This window comes from Leptodactylus fuscus, chromosome 1, assembly GCF_031893055.1.
Source record: "Leptodactylus fuscus isolate aLepFus1 chromosome 1, aLepFus1.hap2, whole genome shotgun sequence".
Classification (NCBI taxonomy): Eukaryota; Metazoa; Chordata; class Amphibia; order Anura; family Leptodactylidae; genus Leptodactylus; species Leptodactylus fuscus.
In genome coordinates this window covers 86796626-86814320 of record NC_134265.1, presented here as the reverse complement: position 1 = coordinate 86814320, position 17695 = coordinate 86796626, and the positions used below count along the sequence as shown (strand labels likewise).

The 17695-nt window shown below is 41.1% G+C and overlaps 1 protein-coding gene across 1 annotated transcript in view; it reads left to right on the top strand.

Annotated features, from left to right (window-relative positions):
- Positions 1-17695, top strand: part of SUSD2 (sushi domain containing 2) — a 132890-nt gene that overhangs the window by 62008 nt on the left and 53187 nt on the right. Inside the window, exons 17-23 of the mRNA XM_075273147.1 lie at positions 1327-1494; positions 1702-1876; positions 2154-2355; positions 4798-4883; positions 6469-6737; positions 10349-10492; positions 11114-11269. Coding sequence (XP_075129248.1) covers positions 1327-1494; positions 1702-1876; positions 2154-2355; positions 4798-4883; positions 6469-6737; positions 10349-10492; positions 11114-11269 — 1200 coding nt within the window. The remainder of the gene's footprint in view (positions 1-1326; positions 1495-1701; positions 1877-2153; positions 2356-4797; positions 4884-6468; positions 6738-10348; positions 10493-11113; positions 11270-17695) is intronic.

Below are 17695 nucleotides of genomic sequence, written 5' to 3'. Positions count from 1 at the left end.
TATAAAAAACATGACGGACATCATGCTTTTTCTACTTTGGAAGGAATGTAGATGGACACCCAACAGAGGGGGCTCTGTGTACACCTGACATTTAGGCTAAGGCACTATGTTGAGGAAATACAGCATTTTTTTGTGCCAAAGTCACTAGTGGCTTGAAAAGAAATGGAAAATATAATGGAAAATAACAATGGCAGAATTGTTTTTTTTTCTCATTCTACCCAACAAATATTTTTTCTATTTTACAATACATTATATGGTACATTGATTGATACCATTAAAAGTCAAGCCCTCATTCAGCTTTGTTGATGGAAAAGTGAAAAAGTTATAGCAATTGGAAAGGAAGAAATTTAAAAACAGAATTGAAAACCAAAATTTGGCTTAGACTATAAGGAATTCTCATCATAGGCATTAGGGCAGACATTAATATAAACTGAGCATATAGCTTCACTTTTCTTAGCATGCTTTAAAATCTCTGACAGACACTTGGTCAAAAGAGCAAAACTACTCAAAAGTGTAAACCTCTGGCGTACTCAAGACAAAGGGATGTCGGGGATACAGCACACTGGAGAGGGTGACTCCCTGCCAATGGTCTGGCCCTTGATATAGCGTTATATCACAATGCTGGCTGAGCCCTTCTCTTCAGTCCTCAAATTCCTTAAATGCCAGCAACAACACAACAACAAGTTACGGTTCAGATATATATATATATATATATATATATATATATATATATATATATATATTACACTAGCAGTACCCTCACTCCCTGCGCGAATCACCTCCTACGCGGCCCCAGCCTCCCCCGCGCACCCATCCTCCATCCTCCTTCCCCCTGCATGCGCGGCAGAGCCGAGGCAGTTTCCCCGCTCCGGCCGCAACCAAGTGCGCCACTTCCATCCATGCACAGCAGCCGGAGCCGTCCGCGGCACGTAACAACACCCCCCACCAGTGCTTTACATATAAGCTCCAATGGGCGGCTACACTACCAATTCCCTCCCACCACCCCTCACCCCCCCTAACCCACCCCCCCCAACCCACCCACCAATTCAAGGACTTAAGGGCCAGACCAGCTCTTGGATGTAGCCCAATATCCAGGGCCAGAGAATTAGCAGGGCACCATTACAGTTTCCTCTATACCTTTTAGGGTATTTTTGCTCATTTGATCACTTCTAGTACTGAATTCCTTTGAATATCACATGTAAAACAACACGTGGAAGTGTAATATATGAAACCAGCCCACCAATGAAATATATTTTCTAACTAGTGATAACACTACTCTAACTACGTCTCAAATCTTTCATTAAGATATTTTCTATTTGTTTTCAGTGCATCCTGGGAAGGTCCCAGAATCTGAAAAATGTACTTTAGTAAATGAAACAAAGTGGCAATACTATGGCACACCGCATTTCGGAGGCAACTTGACTGTCAAATGGGACTCACAAGTGTTGACATCAGATTTAGTAGACATTGAGGTCTGGGGCTACACAGAAACAGGTAAAATCTCATTACTGGGTCACAGCTCACTTATTCCTATGTAGAGTAGCTGACAACTTCTGCAACTGATTTTTATATATATTTGCAGAATATCTGATTGCTCTCATATAGATAGTAGTCATTTCTCACACCCTCAGAATTGCACTTTTTGTTTACAGGATTCTGGACTGTAAAAAAATAAATAAATAAGTTTATTCTTGTCTTTAGGGGAGCCATATTCTGAATCATGGTCACCTGCTTGGCAATATCTCTATACACTGGAAAAGAACCATGTCAATAATGGGATTTTCACATTCATCCCCAAACCAGCAGCTGCTGAATTTGCAGCCTTTGAATTTGGAAGCCTTAGGATTGTGCCCAGTAAATATGATGATGGCGAGTGGTAAGATCTGTCTTATACAACATAATCACTTTCTAATAATGTAGACAGTGGATTATTTGTGCACAGAGGACCAGTAGATGGGGCTCATGAGCCACAAGTCACGTCGCAGCGAAAACCTTCTTGAAGGTCCCTAGGGTGCCTTGTAAGGATTAGGCCATCTTCTGGATCAACACTGCATAATAATATTCTTAACTAAAGAGAATTAAAACATATTATTATTTTTATTGCATTCTATCATTTTTGTAATGTTTTGACTAAAACTATCTATTCTCTTTAGGAATATCCACTCTATATGGAGTGTAGATCATGCCATGGCTTGGCACCTAGGAGAAGACTTCCGCAAGGATTCTGCTGGTTGGGCACGTGACAAATGTCTGAAGTGGCATGAAAGTGACAAGAAACTTCCAGATTTTCTCTCTGAGATCATAGACTGCCCTTGCACAATAGAACAATCGAGAGCAGATACAGGCCGGTTTCATGTATGTTATTTCCTATACACATTATCGTTATGATTTTTCTTTATTACCGCCAAGGCATTATATTTTTAATGGATAAAGATAGATAGTGTGGGGAAGGTATCTCAGCAGCAGCAGTGATGCAGACCCAACCAGTCAGGGACACAAAATATGCAGGAAACAGGTTTATTTAGGAAAAATAAATAAATAAATAAAAAAGGAAAATAAATAAACCTTGACTTCAGACACAAAATGAGCAAAATAAAATATAGCCTTACCTTCAGGCAAAACGAAGTGAAAACAAAATCCTGCTTGTCTGAGCACTTAACTAAACAGTAATAATAAACTAACTATACGTGTAGCTTACTAACAGCCATGCAAACAAACCAACAAGTACAACACAGTCTCACTGGTGTTAGAGTTACAGGGCAGACCCAAACGCCTCCTCTCACTCCCTGGATCTGCCCTGAAGTGTAGGCTCTTCAGCCTTTTATAGCCCAGTAATGAGCCCAGGTTCTTCACCTGGGCTGAGGCCTACTCCAGACCTGCCCTGGACCGCACATAGGTCAGAAACCTGGGGCTGATATATCTGGACTCCAGCACTCTGCATGCCACTTTCTCACGATAGATAGATAGATAGATAGATAATATACAGTCCTATGAAAAAGTTTGGGCACCCCTATTAATCTTAATCATTTTTTGTTCTAAATATTTTGGTGTTTGCAACAGCCATTTCAGTTTGATATATCTAATAACTGATGGACACAGTAATATTTCAGGATTGAAATGAGGTTTATTGTACTAACAGAAAATGTGCAATATGCATTAAACCAAAATTTGACTGGTGCAAAAGTATGGGCACCTCAACAGAAAAGTGACATTAATATTTAGTAGATCCTCCTTTTGCAAAGATAACAGCCTCTAGTCGCCTCCTGTAGCTTTTAATCAGTTCCTGGATCCTGGATGAAGGTATTTTGGACCATTCCTCTTTACAAAACAATTCAAGTTCAGTTAAGTTTGATGGTGGCCGACCATGGACAGCCCGCTTCAGATCATCCCACAGATGTTCAATGATATTCAGGTCTGGGGACTGGGATGGCCATTCCAGAACATTGTAATTGTTCCTCTGCATGAATGCCTGAGTTGATTTGGAGCGGTGTTTTGGATCATTGTCTTGCTGAAATATCCATCCCCGGCGTAACTTCAACTTCGTCACTGATTCTTGAACATTATTCTGAAGAATCTGCTGATACTGAGTGGAATCCATGCGACCCTCAACTTTAACAAGATTCCTGGTGCCGGCATTGGCCACACAGCCCCAAAGCATGATGGAACCTCCACCAAGTTTTACAGTGGGTAGCAAGTGTTTTTCTTGTAATGCTGTTTTTTTTGGACGCCATGCATAATGCCTTTTTGTATGACCAAACAACTCAATCTTTGTTTCATCAGTCCACAGGAACTTCTTCCAAAATGAAGCTGGCTTGTCCAAATGTGCATTTGCATACCTCAGGCGACTCTGTTTGTGGTGTGCTTGCAGAAACGGCTTCTTTCTCATCACTCTCCCATACAGCTTCTCCTTGTGCAAAGTGCGCTGCATTTTTGACCGATGCACAGTGACACCATCTGCAGCAAGATGATGCTGCAGCTCTTTGGAGGTGGTCTGTGGATTGTCCTTGACTGTTCTCACCATTCTTCTTCTCTGCCTTTCTGATATTTTTCTTGGCCTGCCACTTCTGGACTTAACAAGAACTGTCCCTGTGGTCTTCCATTTCCTTACTATGTTCCTCACAGTGGAAACTGACAAGTTAAATCTCTGAGACAACTTTTTGTATCCTTCCCCTGAACAACTATGTTGGACAATCTTTGTTTTCAGATCATTTGAGAGTTGTTTTGAGTAGCCCATGATGCCACTCTTCAGAGGAGATTCAAATAGGAGAACAACTTGCAATTGGCCACCTTAAATACCTTTTCTCATGATTGGATACACCTGGCTATGAAATTCAAAGCGCAGTGCGGTTACAAAACCAATTTTGTGCTTCAGTAAGTCAGTAAAAAGTAGTTAGAAGTATTCAAATCAATAAAATGATAAAGGTGCCCATACTTTTGCACCAGTCAAATTTTGGTTTAATGCATATTGCACATTTTCTGTTAGTACAATAAACCTCATTTCAATCCTGAAATATTACTGTGTCCATCAGTTATTAGATATATCAAACTGAAATGGCTGCTGCAAATACCAAAATATTTAGAACTAAAAATGATTAAGATTAATAGGGGTGCCCAAACTTTTTCATAGGACTGTATGACCCATCCTACACCACTAATGGGCATTATTTTCTCACTTTCGGGTTAGAAGTCTAACCACAAATTATACATAGCTAGCATACATATCTTATAAGTACTATATGGATAAAACAATGCCATACAGAAGTCCAAAACCAATGAAGCAATCTTTTTACATTGCAGCCAGATTATGGATGTGACATTGACTCAGGAAGTACGTGCACGTACCATCCAGGAGCTGTGCATTGTGTTAGAGGGATTCATGGAAGGTAATATATTGTACTTTGTTCCAGGTTTCGGTGTTTGCCTGAGCAGCAATTTGAACTAATCCTGAACATGATTTTATCTAAACATTAACCTATATAGTATATAACATAATACAGATACAAATCCGTTTTGTCCATTAATTCCTTAGAGAACACTAACATCAGTAACATCTTGCTTTATATGACAAGGTTACAGTTCAGCCCAGGTCAAAATAAAGCAAGAAGTGTTTTTAGCAGATCTATGTCTGAGCTGTATATTAGTGTTTTTCATGAAGATCAAAGTCTTTCTGGTTAAACATTTAGTGATCAGTCAGTAAAACTACCAGCCTGTCTGTTTTATATATGGAGAGGGTATTTTCATTTTGAGAAAATATTACAGTATTTATCAGTTTTCCATAAATCACTGTGACAATTTAGAATACTGATATTTTTCTTCCCACTATCTTGCTATGTGATTGTCTGATTATATGTCCCCAAAGTCATTTACAATGCATCCGCCTCAGGCCAGATTCACATGGCAGCATCATACAGTACAACACTATGTTATTGGAGTATGTAAAAATAACCAGAGTATTTGGCTGTAGAAAACCAAGCAAGCTCAGGAAAAATATACTGTATAAACCCTATGGCAATGTTGTCCTGCTTAGATACAAGAAATTAGGAGGGGAAAATTCCCATATTCCTTATCTGCACATTCAACATAATTGTACAGGCTGTCTTATGGTAGTCTCTGCCTGCAGGATATAGAGAGAAGAGAGGCTGAATTAGTAAATTACCAGGGAAATTGTGGGGTTCATGCAATTTTTGTAGCTTTTTAAGTTAAAGGGAGTCTATCTGCTGGAAAATTGGCTGTACCTTGTAGGACGGCTTCTACATTTTCCAAAGATTCCTTTCTTATTCTGCTTTGCAGCTCCTTTTACATGAAAATCAGGGTTTTGTTGTAGTTGCTATTTATTACTATTATATTATTATTATTATTATTATTATTATTATTATTATTATTATTATTATTATTATCATTATTATTAATAATAAAATTAGCTGGAAAAGGCTTTTTGATTGTTTCTTCTCCTACTGGGGCTTCAGCCTCTCATCCCACCAATGCTTGAGTGACATCTGCCACTTTGTCACACTTTGCAGTTGGGGACAGTTACAGTGGAGAGTGAAGCCCTAGCAGGAGAAGAAACCCCCTAAAAGCCTTTGTAGGTATTCTGCATAAGAAAATCCTGAATTTCATTAAAATGTCTTACTGCAGTCAGGTATGTATAGTATACAGGTGGCTAGCTATGGGGCCTTGGTGTTTGCCACATAAGTAAGCACCAGTCTTATAAATGGCAGATAAGTAGGAGACCCTGTTGGAGTCTTTGTATTTGGGCCCTGGAGCTTCAGGTTATGCGACACCTCTCCTTATATACATATATTCCATGAAGTATATAACTGTTGGGGTGCTAGCAATGCTATTACTACAAGACGTCACTGTACTCTACATTTTCTGGCCTACTGTAAGTCTATACACTGAATGATTATGGGAAATCTAGAAGAATGATTTGTAGCCTATGGATCTGACTATTTTGTATTCTCTTCACAGTCCTAAGTATGCAGCAGGACAGCAGTGCTGCTATGACAAAAGAGGAATCCAGGTCCTTACTAATGATTCAATAGGTGGCAGCACCCCTGACCGAGGCCATGACTGGGGGTCTCCCCCATACAGGAAACCTCCCAGAGTACCGGGGTTCTCTCACTGGCTATATGATGTGATCAGTTTCTATTATTGTTGCCTGTGGTCAGATAACTGCCAGTACTACTTACAGCTCAGGCCATCCAGTGACTGCCGCAAATACAAGCCCCCAAAAGTTGGTGAGTAATTCAATATTAGGTTGCAATTAATAAAACAAACACTTGCTAAAACCTGTTTTTTTTTATTTTTTACCATTTTGTATATGGAGGTGTTACTCCATCACTATGTTGGGATTATTTGAGTACTATATGGTAGTATTTACCATATTTAACCATTATGTGGAGCTGTACATCATATTACAATAGTTTTGCCCCGTATATGCTATTTTAGGGGATTAGAAACATGTTAGTTGTAGAGTTACAAAGTTAGAGCCTTTCTGAAGTTTCCTTTTATATTCAGTTGTCCATATACACGTGTCAATAAATGTATATGTAGAATATAACGTGCTTAAGGCGCATTTGTTTTGCCTATATCGCAATAAACAACCTCACTTTGATGGATTTATTTGGTGGCTGATCATCCCCCGTTACTTGTATGAAGTCATATCGCCATCTAGTGGAAAATGGTTATAGCACAGGTTTAACATTAAATAAAAATATGCATTGCAGTTGTCGTTTAAATTTAATGTATATAATGAAATGAAAATATAGAGGGTGATAAAATCTGACAATTTACTGCTAATAAAACTGAAGTTTCAAATTAAGTTACAGATTTATAATGCAGATGGTTCAACACATCACAAATAAATGGCTTTTAACATAATATAATCTTGACTTTCTTGAGGTTTTTAGAAGGATGGCAAGCAGCCTATTGATCCAGTTGACCACTATGCATATAAATCTAGATCCCGGGAAAAAAAGTTCAGTTATATACATGAACTTGAAATCCTGTTGATGCAAATTACCAATGAACAAGAATGAGTGCAGAGTAAATGCTGCTGACTGATAGGTACAACTTAATCCAAGTGGTATATGGTCCACTACATTCATACATATATACATACAGATATATCTTACCTTAGCTTTCTGATTGGCTGGACAGGTCCTGATATGCGTCACCAGATGACCAGCTTTCAACATGATTTTGTGATATTCTGTCACAAGATGTCTTTCCTATATCTCATATGCTATGAATGGCCACTAAGTGGTTGTGTTGTGCATTACAACCTTCCTAATTCTTCATTTAGCACTTTATGCTATTGTATTGAGATGGTTTCATGATGAACTGAAGGCCTGTATTAATGATGGTTTGCACATGACTGCAAAACTGGCTTCACCTATAGCAGTCAACTTTCTTATGTCCTCCTATAACTGTGGCTCATGGACTCTTATACTCCGGGAATTAGCTTTTATAACACTTATATGCTGGTGTAGGGTCAGTTATTGACATAATGAACATACATTTCTTGTGTCAAAGTGCAGCCTTGCTGATGAGAAATTCAGATTATATTCCTAATGCAATATGTTCTTACTTGGTGCATTCGGGATAGGACTACACCTAGTGGAGCACGATTTTCAACCGGCCCCACAATAGCCTGCATGTGGCTTAGAATTGATTTTAGCGGTGGTAGACTACCTTTACACAAACCCTTCAAAAAATATGTCCTTAAATAGGTTATATGGAAACTAGCTCTGATTCTCCAACTGGGTGGTAACCTTTGTTTATTTCAGAGAAAATATAAGACTATCATCCAGAATTAGGGTTAATGTATATTATAACCTTGCAAGGGCCATATCTTTTGAAGGGGTGGATTGATTAAAAAAACAAACAAACAGTAAATTAATAAGGGGCGCAGTGGCAGTCAAATGATCTATGTAATATAGCTTTTAGTATTTGGCGACCAGCCTCATATCAACGTTTATGGGATGGGTTAATATGTTAATGTAGTGACATTTACTCAGCAGTGCTATTTCCCCATTAAAATGGATGGAAGACCCACTCCCCATTCTGTCTGCCACGTCCATAACATGGTGGCAACTGGAAGACCATATGAGCATTATGTCGCAGCCTCCTCCACTGTGCCTGTGCTCCTTTTCTGGACAAGGGTGAGTGATGTTGTGATCCTGTAGTCACCACCGTGTTCCACAGAAGACTGGAGCCAGCAGAATGAGGGCAGGTCATACATCAATTGTAATGAAAGGATGCGGGAGGAAAAGCGCACTGCCGAGTAAGTGGCACTACATTAACATAGTGGCGTAACTACCGCCATAGCAGCAGAAGCAGCTGCCACAGGGCCCGAGACATTAGGGGCCTGGTGACAGCCGCTACCTTTATACTCTGGGGGGGGGGGTCTTTTTGGACCCCCGAGTATAATGATCGGTGGCCCGGGAGAGGTAAGAAACACACAAAACACTGTTACTTACCTTTCCACAATCCGGGCAGGCTTCGGCCTAGTCGTCTGACGTCTCATGACCCCGGCCTGCGTCCCGGGCCATGTGACGTCTGATGTCATTGAAGATCGACTACTTCGGAGGCCGACAGAATAGGAGACGGGAGATAGGTGAGTAACAGAGGTTTTTTTTTATGTTTTTCTCCCCCTGGGACTCCGATTATTATACTCTGGGGTCTGAAAAGACCCCAGAGTATAATAATTGTTTATGGGTGTCCACAGTGGGACATAATACTGTGTACTGGAGCCACTATGGGACATAATACTGTGTGCAGGGGCCACTATGGGGCATAATACTGTGTGCAGGGGCCACTATTGGGGATAATACTGTGTGAAGGGGCCACTATGGGGCATAATACTGTGTGCAGGGACCACTATTGGGGATAATACTGTGTGCAGGAGGCACTATGGGGGATAATACTGTGTGCAGTGGCCACTATTGGGGATAATACTGTGTGCAGGGGCCACTATGGGGGATAATACTGTGTGAATGGGCCACGATGTGGCATAATAGAGCACGCAAGAGTGCGTAGGAGGGGTCGGTCGAGGTCTTCGGTGTCGGTGGTGGGGCATGTCAAAAGTTCGCCATGGTGCCCCTGCCATTCCTAGTTACGCCACTGATATAGACCCATCACAGCTAGGTTTACAGCCAGGAAAAAACAACAGCACAACAAGCAGGAAAGTCCAAACAAATATAGAAACTAAATTCTGCTGAACTACAGATTTCAGAATGTACAGAAAAGACAGAGGAAACTACAGATTCCAGAAAAAAACAGGAACCAAACTAGACAAAAACAACATCAGAATAACAGAATCTGAAAAGAAATACACATGACCAAGCAACATAGCCATTAACCAGAATGGAGTAAGAGCAGACAAAGCGATAACTAAATCCACATTCAGGTGCAACACATAGCAAATGTCCAAACAAAGGACTAAGTAAGAACATGAAGTAGCAGAAGGAACTATACTACTAAGGGAAAGAGGAGAAAGCCCGGAGAGAGCAGGGTCTATGCATTTTATGTATTATAAGACTGGGTGACTCTGTGACTCAATGAATAAAAATTGGTGCAGGAACTGATTGAGAAAGGAAGATAAGCACAACAACAGAATAAGGACCGTTCTCACAATTTGTGATCGTTTATAAGTTATCCTTTATTCTATGTTCCTTAAATTACAGGCATTCATAGGTTTGGGTAAGCAGTAGCACTATTGTAGGTAAAAACAAAAAAAAAAAAAAACAACTTACATAATCTTGATATTTTCAAAGGAATTAAATGTTAAAAATCTAAATCCACATAATGTTTATTAATAAATATCATTTTTATCTGTCTGTTGCAGCTTCTGCTTTTGGGGATCCTCATTTTATTACCTTTGATGAGGTCAATTACACTTTCAAGGGCAAAGGAGAATACATACTGGTCAGCTCCGATAATAAGTCACTCCTGATCCAGGGGAGGACACAGCCTGCTAAACATGCCAATGGTATGCATTGACCTAAATTCAAAATATTCCACTAAAGGAACTATGAAGACCAAAATTCTTTATCGTTTATAAGTCATGGATGAAAGGGTGACATATTTTTTGAATGGGATTTCAGTCTTATTTTTCATGTATGCTAGTGTCAAATTCATTTGTACAAGTACTAGGTGAGTGTTTCTGGAGATACCCCCACACTAGGAACAGTTGTAGTGACATGCTGTACACATATACTTCAGTGTATAAAGAAGGTTCATAGGTAGCAGCTATTGACATGAATGCATAAACAGAATATACAGTCGTTTCTTTCCCTGTCCCTAAGGTTGCAGACGTAACATCTGTATTCAGTAGACTGAACCCCATTTCTAAAATAGAATACATTTTATATACTGCCCAACAATCTAGCATGTCTACTAACTCAAGACACATCCCATTAATGCTGGATTACAGGAATATTACAGTAGTACCCAATCCATGTAAGGAAACCTTTTAAACTGCATGGCCTAGAAATTGTTACTATTGGATACTACTTGTAAATAGCATACGGTATGAGTACACCTTATCTGTCCTTCAAATGCTACAAAGGTGACCATTAAAGTTCACATACTGCATACTTTTTCACTGAAGGTTCCATCGCTTCAGTCACTGGATTCTCCTCTGTGGCCATGCAAGAAGGACTTTCTGATGTTATCGAGGTACGGCTAGCAGAAGATTTACTGATGCCTGAAGTTCTTCTCAACCAAGAACGTCTAAGCTTTAATCAGACATGGATAGATCTTAAGGGTGAGTGTAACTGCTAGTATAAATTATTATTATAATGAAAGCTTATAGAACGCCGCACAGTTTGCAATCTTCTAATGCAAAATAATCAGTGAACATTTTGCTGGGAACCTCTGAGAGAACAGAGCTCAAAGAGATTTTGTGGAGAAGGAGCTTCTCTATTCACAAACTATGTTCCTTTTTGTAAAGTGAGCATGACTGTGTGCTGTTTTTTTGTTGCAACCATATACAAATGTGACAAACTGTGACCCAGGGGCGTAACTACCATAGAGGCAATGGAGGCGGCTGCCACAGGGCCCGGGCCATTAGGGGGCCCAGTGACAGCCGCTACCGCTGCGTTTTTTTAAAAAAAAAAAATAGGCCATTAGGGCCCCTATTCACTTGCCGATCCTGGCTGAGCCGGGATCGGCAAGTGACACCGCGGGCCCCACAAATACTATCATTATACTCGGAGTTCTTTGCAGACCCCCGAGTATAATGATCGGCGGATTGGGAGAGGTAAGGGAACATAACAAACACTGTTACTTACCTCTGCACGATCCTGCCAGGCCTCCTTTCTGACGTCACATGAACCCGGCCTGCGTCCCGGGTCATGTGACGTCTGACGTAATTTCATAAGGACGCCAGCGGAGAAGACAGCGGAGAAAGACCCCAGAGTATAATAATTGTTTATGGGTGTCCACTATGGGGGATAATACTGTGTGTAGGGGACACTATGGGGGATAATACTGTGTGCAAGGGCCAGTAAGGGACAAAATACTGTGTGCAGGGGCCAGTAAGGGACAAAATATTGTGTGCAGGGGCCACTATGGGGGATAATACTGTGTGCAGGGGCCACTATGGGGGATAATACTGTGTGCAAGGGCCACTATGGGGGATAATACTGTTCAGGGGCCACTATGGGACATAAGACTGTGTGCAGGGGCCACTATGGGGCATAATACTGTGTGTAGGGGCCAGTAAGGGACATAATACTGTGTGCAGGGGCCAGTAAGGGACAAAATACTGTGTGCAGGGGCCACTATGGGGGATAATACTGTGTGCAGGGGCCACTATGGGGCACAATACTGTGTGCAGGGGCCATTAAGGGACATAATACTGTGTGCAGGGGCCACTATGGGGGATAATACTGTGTACAGGGGCCACTAAGGGACATAATACTGTGTGCAGGGGCCACTATGCGGGATAATACTGTGTGCAGGGGCCAGTAAGGGACATAATACTGTGTGCAGGGGACACTATGGGAGATAATACTGTGTGCAGGGGCCACTATGGGGGATAATACTGTGTACAGGGGCCACTAAGGGACATAATACTGTGTGTAGGGGCCACTATGGGGCATAATACTGTGTGCAGGGGCCAGTAAGGGACATAATACTGTGTGCAGGGGCCACTATGGGACATAATACTGTGTGCAGGGGCCAGTAAGGGACATAATACTGTGTGCAGGGCTTTATTTAAAAAATACAACAAAACACATTGTTAATATCAATAAGTAAACTAAGCTTGTAGTTAACGCCTTCACTCCCGCTTAATAATTAATTCAAATCTTCCTTATTATGATGACAAGGTGCATGGTATCACAGGTCACATAACATCATAGACACCACATGACATCACAACTAGTAAGGAATGTGTAAAGCTGTAAACCCATTCCATCTTCTGTCACCTATATACTTCTACTAGTAGAAAAACCGCGGCTTCGCTTGCGGAAAACATGTTAAATTGTTGGTTATGCTAAAGTAAAATTTTTAATATCACACTGAAATTGACATTTTCAGAGTGCTACAGTAAATATTTTTTCCCACTTTAAATTTTTATTATTTTGGCATTTTACTAATTTGTTGTAACATTGATATGAACTAGAGATGAGCGAGTAGTATTCGATCGAGTAGGTATTCGATCGAATACTACGGTATTCGAAATACTCTTACTTAATCGAGTACCACTCGCTATTCGAATGGAAAAGTTCGATGCAGAATCAGCATTGATTGGCCGAATGCTATACAGTCGGCCAATCAACGCTGGTTCTTCTCCTACCTGAAAAGCCCCCAGAGTATAATAATTGTTCATGGTTGTCCACTGTGGGGCATAATACTGGTGAAGGGGCAACAATGGGGCATAATACCGTGTGCAGGTGTCACTATGGGGCATAATACTGCGTGCAGGGCGGAGCGAAGGGGGCTTGGCAGAGCGAAGGGGGCGGGGCTTAGCGCCGTTCGCAGGCAGAGAGCAGGCACAGAGTGGACCTGCTCTCTGCCTGAGCGTGAGGGGAGGCTGCTGGAGCAGCACTGCTCCAGTGGCCTCCCCAAACCACCGCTCGGTGCTAAGCCAGTCCAGGACAGCTTTTCCTGGACTGGCTTAGGTAATCAAAAATGCCGCCCTCCCTGGGGTCCTGACATAGCGCCGCCTAAAGCGCTTGCTTCAGGTCGTCTCATGGGAGGTGCAACGCTTTGTGTGCAGGAATGCAGGGGGTGGGTTAGTCGGGGTCTTCAGCGTCAGGGGGGAGACCTCGCCACAGTGCCCCATCATTCTTAGTTATGCCACTGATTTACACCCGAAACAACATAGTGCAACCCTTCCCCCCTCCCTCCAATGTAATCTAGAAGTAGTTCATGGGCAAAAGAGTAAAATTGGTTTCCAGTTACACAACTATCTATTGGAGGGTTTCAGTGATGAAAGCTCCCTGTATAATAAGCAATAATGACAATCAGGCAGTTTTTGCCTGACCAATATTGCTGCTCAGTAAGGCTCCTTGCACACTACAGTAACACTACAGTCTCTGGGCTGTGGATTCTACATCTCCATAGACTTCTATGGAGCATGAAAAATTCACAGCTTTGTGCACAAAGAAGTCTATGGAACAGCCAAGTCCATGGCCTGGAGGCCTGTGAAAAATACTGTAGTGTACATGCAGCCACTAAAGATACCAGACATGTTTTATCAGTGCATGTGTGTGCATGCGTGTAATTCATGTGTATGTATGTGTGTGTGCATGCACGTCTGTATGGTCCGTGAATATTAAATGTTATCATTATGAAGTGCAATTTGTCCTGCAAATATTAAGCTCTCATATGGTTCTGTGAACTGAAAAATAAAAAAAAAATAAAAAAGTTATGACAAAAATGAAAAATGGCTGCAGAGGGAACAGGTTATAGTTTTTATAGACACTAGATAAAAATTGGCCAAATCTGGTCTAATGTGTACAACAAGTACGGAACCTTCCATTGACTGCAGATGTCAGGGAAAAGGACTGGACATGTTGAATTTCAGCTTGCCTGTTCTTTTGTTCTACTGGGTCACTGCCAAGGGATCTGCTTATTCACTGCTCTCCACTGAAAAAACATAGACGCTCAACCAAATGTGCATGTGTTTAAGGGGTTTATGAGGGTTTATGAGGGGGTCAAGAGGAATTCAGCTTTTGGCTGAATATGTATAAGGCTGACAATTTTCCATGATGTATGGGTGGTCTTAGAGTATGTTCACACAGTAGAATTTACGTGTAATTGTAGGTCTGCACAAGGATTTTCCTCATTCATTATGTGGCTACCTAACGTGGTTTCCACATGGTTTGGCACAGAGTCCTCGACAAGTAGTGACTAGTTTTTCTTTGTTTTGCAATGCAGATTCCACAGTTGTATTAATGGCCATGTGAAACATTGGTTGCATTTTTTACAGGGATTTTCGCACAGAATTTCCACAGCAATCCAAGTGAAAAATTCACTGTGTGAACATACCCTACATACTGAAGCAGAATACTTATTACATTACATTGTAAGATCTTAATGGCAGGGCATGTATTGTATATTTAGCCTAGTGTTACATAATGACCTGTGTTACATGACTGATAGTAGCTGACAAGTTTTTTTTTAGAGTGGTGATTTGGATGTAAAAAAAATAGCCAATACAATAATGTGCCCCTCTGAAAGACTATCAACACAACAAAATATCTTTCGAATGCATTGTAGAAGCATGTCTAGTAGCGAATCGACAGAAACACTACCCAAATGTAGCTTCTGAGAGCCTTTTTTTTCATAGGCAATCTGGTAAAGAACTTTTATGCCCTCTTGTGGCATGACCCAATGCTTATTTAGATCATACCTGCAATCCCTTACAATTCTGCCTGAGCTATAACTGTATGTCCGCTATCATTTTTATTCTTATTCTTTTACTTTAACTATACGAGGTTTCTTTATTATCCAAGTTGACATTTCATTCAGGGGTTATTTTTATCTAGCCCATGTCAGAAAATCACTCCTGGGAAAAACTATCCATAAATCCCAGCCTCTATGCTGGGGCTTATGGAAACAATCAAGCACTGCTGCTCTACACTGTTCCAGTCATTTCCATAGTGGAGAATGGGTGCTCCGGAAACAACTAACTACCTGTATATACTCGACCCGAATATAAGCCGAGACCCCTAATTTTACCACAAAAAACTGGGAAAACTTATTGACTTGAGTATAAGCCGAGGGGGGGAAATGCAGCAGCTACTGGAAAATTTCAAAAATTAAAATGGCCGGAGTTTTTGGGTGCAGTAGTTGCTGGGTGCTGGGGAAGGGGAGGGGGTGTTTTGGTTGTCTGTCTGCCCCTTCCCTGAGTTTGAGGACTGTTTTTTTTTTCCCCACTTGGAATTCAGCCTGGCTGAATATAGGGTATCTGCAGTGCTCCTATTAACCCCTTCCCAATGGAACAGGAGCACTGCAGAGACCCTATATTCAGTAGACCGGGCACTTTCAGACACAGGGATACCTAATGTGTTTGTGTATCACAGTCATTTTCTACTTTTCTATGTATTCTAGGGAAAGGAGGGATGTAGAACTTTTATTTATTTTATTTTTTTATAATATTAAAGCTTAAAAAAAAAATTTCAGCATTTTATGGGAGATTCTATACATTACTATTGTGGCTGGTCATATATATATAATCTTTTTTTTATTTTTTTTTTGCTTGACTCGAGTATAAGCTGAGGGGGGCTTTTTCAGCACAAAAGCTGTGCTGAAATACTAGACTTATACTCGAGTATATACGGTAGTCTGTTTCTGTTAACTTGAAACTATGGAAGCAGAGTAGTCCTGCTGTGCTACACTGTTTCCATAGCTCTTCTACAGGGGTTATAAGTTGTGCAGCACCGCTCAGTTGTAGGAATTGGGACAGGGAGCACGGGGTCGAGGGGGTGGGTGAAGCCAGCGGGGTACAAGGTGGGGGCCTTGTGGTCCATGTGCGCACTGGGCGGCACTGCAGATGGGTCACGTAGGGGGTGAGGGGGCCACAGACGAAGTTGCAGGTACTGCTAGTATTATATATTATTATGATACATTGTTGAGTATTCTTAATGGCATTTGGTTGGTGGTGGCACAGTGTAACACTAAAGTCAGCTTACTGTCACACTGTGCCCAATTTTACCCCTTTCACTGTCCTAAACTCAATCACAACCTGAACATACTGTACAGATTATCATAGGCAGCAGCAGCAACAGCAGCATTGTCATCCCTGCCAAGAATGCATCTTGTCAGTGCATCAGCAACCCCTACCCCCCTCCAACTATGGGTGAGTATTCCTGGTATCTCCCCTATCCAGTACATTTTGTCTGCAGTACTCCTCCCAACTATTGAATTCACCTTCCCCCTCCACTGCTGTCCCACAAAAGAGACCCTACTTCTATACCATAGACTGACTGCCTATCTATCTATCTATCTATCTATCTATCTATCTATCTATCTATCTATCTATATCTGTCGAGTATATATGTACAGTCCTATGAAAAAGTTTGGGCGCCCCTATTAATCTTAATCATTTTTAGTTCTAAATATTTTGGTGTTTGCAACAGCCATTTCAGTTTAATATATCTAATAATAACTGATGGACACAGTAATATTTCTGGATTGAAATGAGGTTTATTGTTCTAATAGAAAATGTGCAATATGTATTAAACCAAAATTTGACCGGTGTAAAAGTATAGGCACCTCAACGGAAAAGTGACATTAAAATTTAGTAGATCCTCCTTTTGCAAAGATAACATCCTCTAGTTGCTTCCTGTAGCTTTTAATCAGTTCCTGGATCCTGGATGAAGGTATTTTGGACCATTCCTCTTTACAAAACAATTCAAGTTCAGTTAAGTTTGATGGTCGCCGAGCATGGACAGCCCACTCTCAAATGATCTGAAAACAAAGATTGTTCAACATAGTTGTTCAGGGGAAGGATACAAAAAGTTGTCTCAGAGATTTAACCTGTCAATTTCCACTGTGAGGAACATAGTGAGGAAATGGAAGACCACAGGGACAGTTCTTGTTAAGCCCAGAAGTGGCAGGCCAAGAAAAATATCAGAAAGGCAGAGAAGAATTGTGAGAACAGTCAAGGACAATCCACAGACCACCTCCAAAGAGCTGCAGCATCATCTTGCTGCAGATGGTGTCACTGTGCATCGGT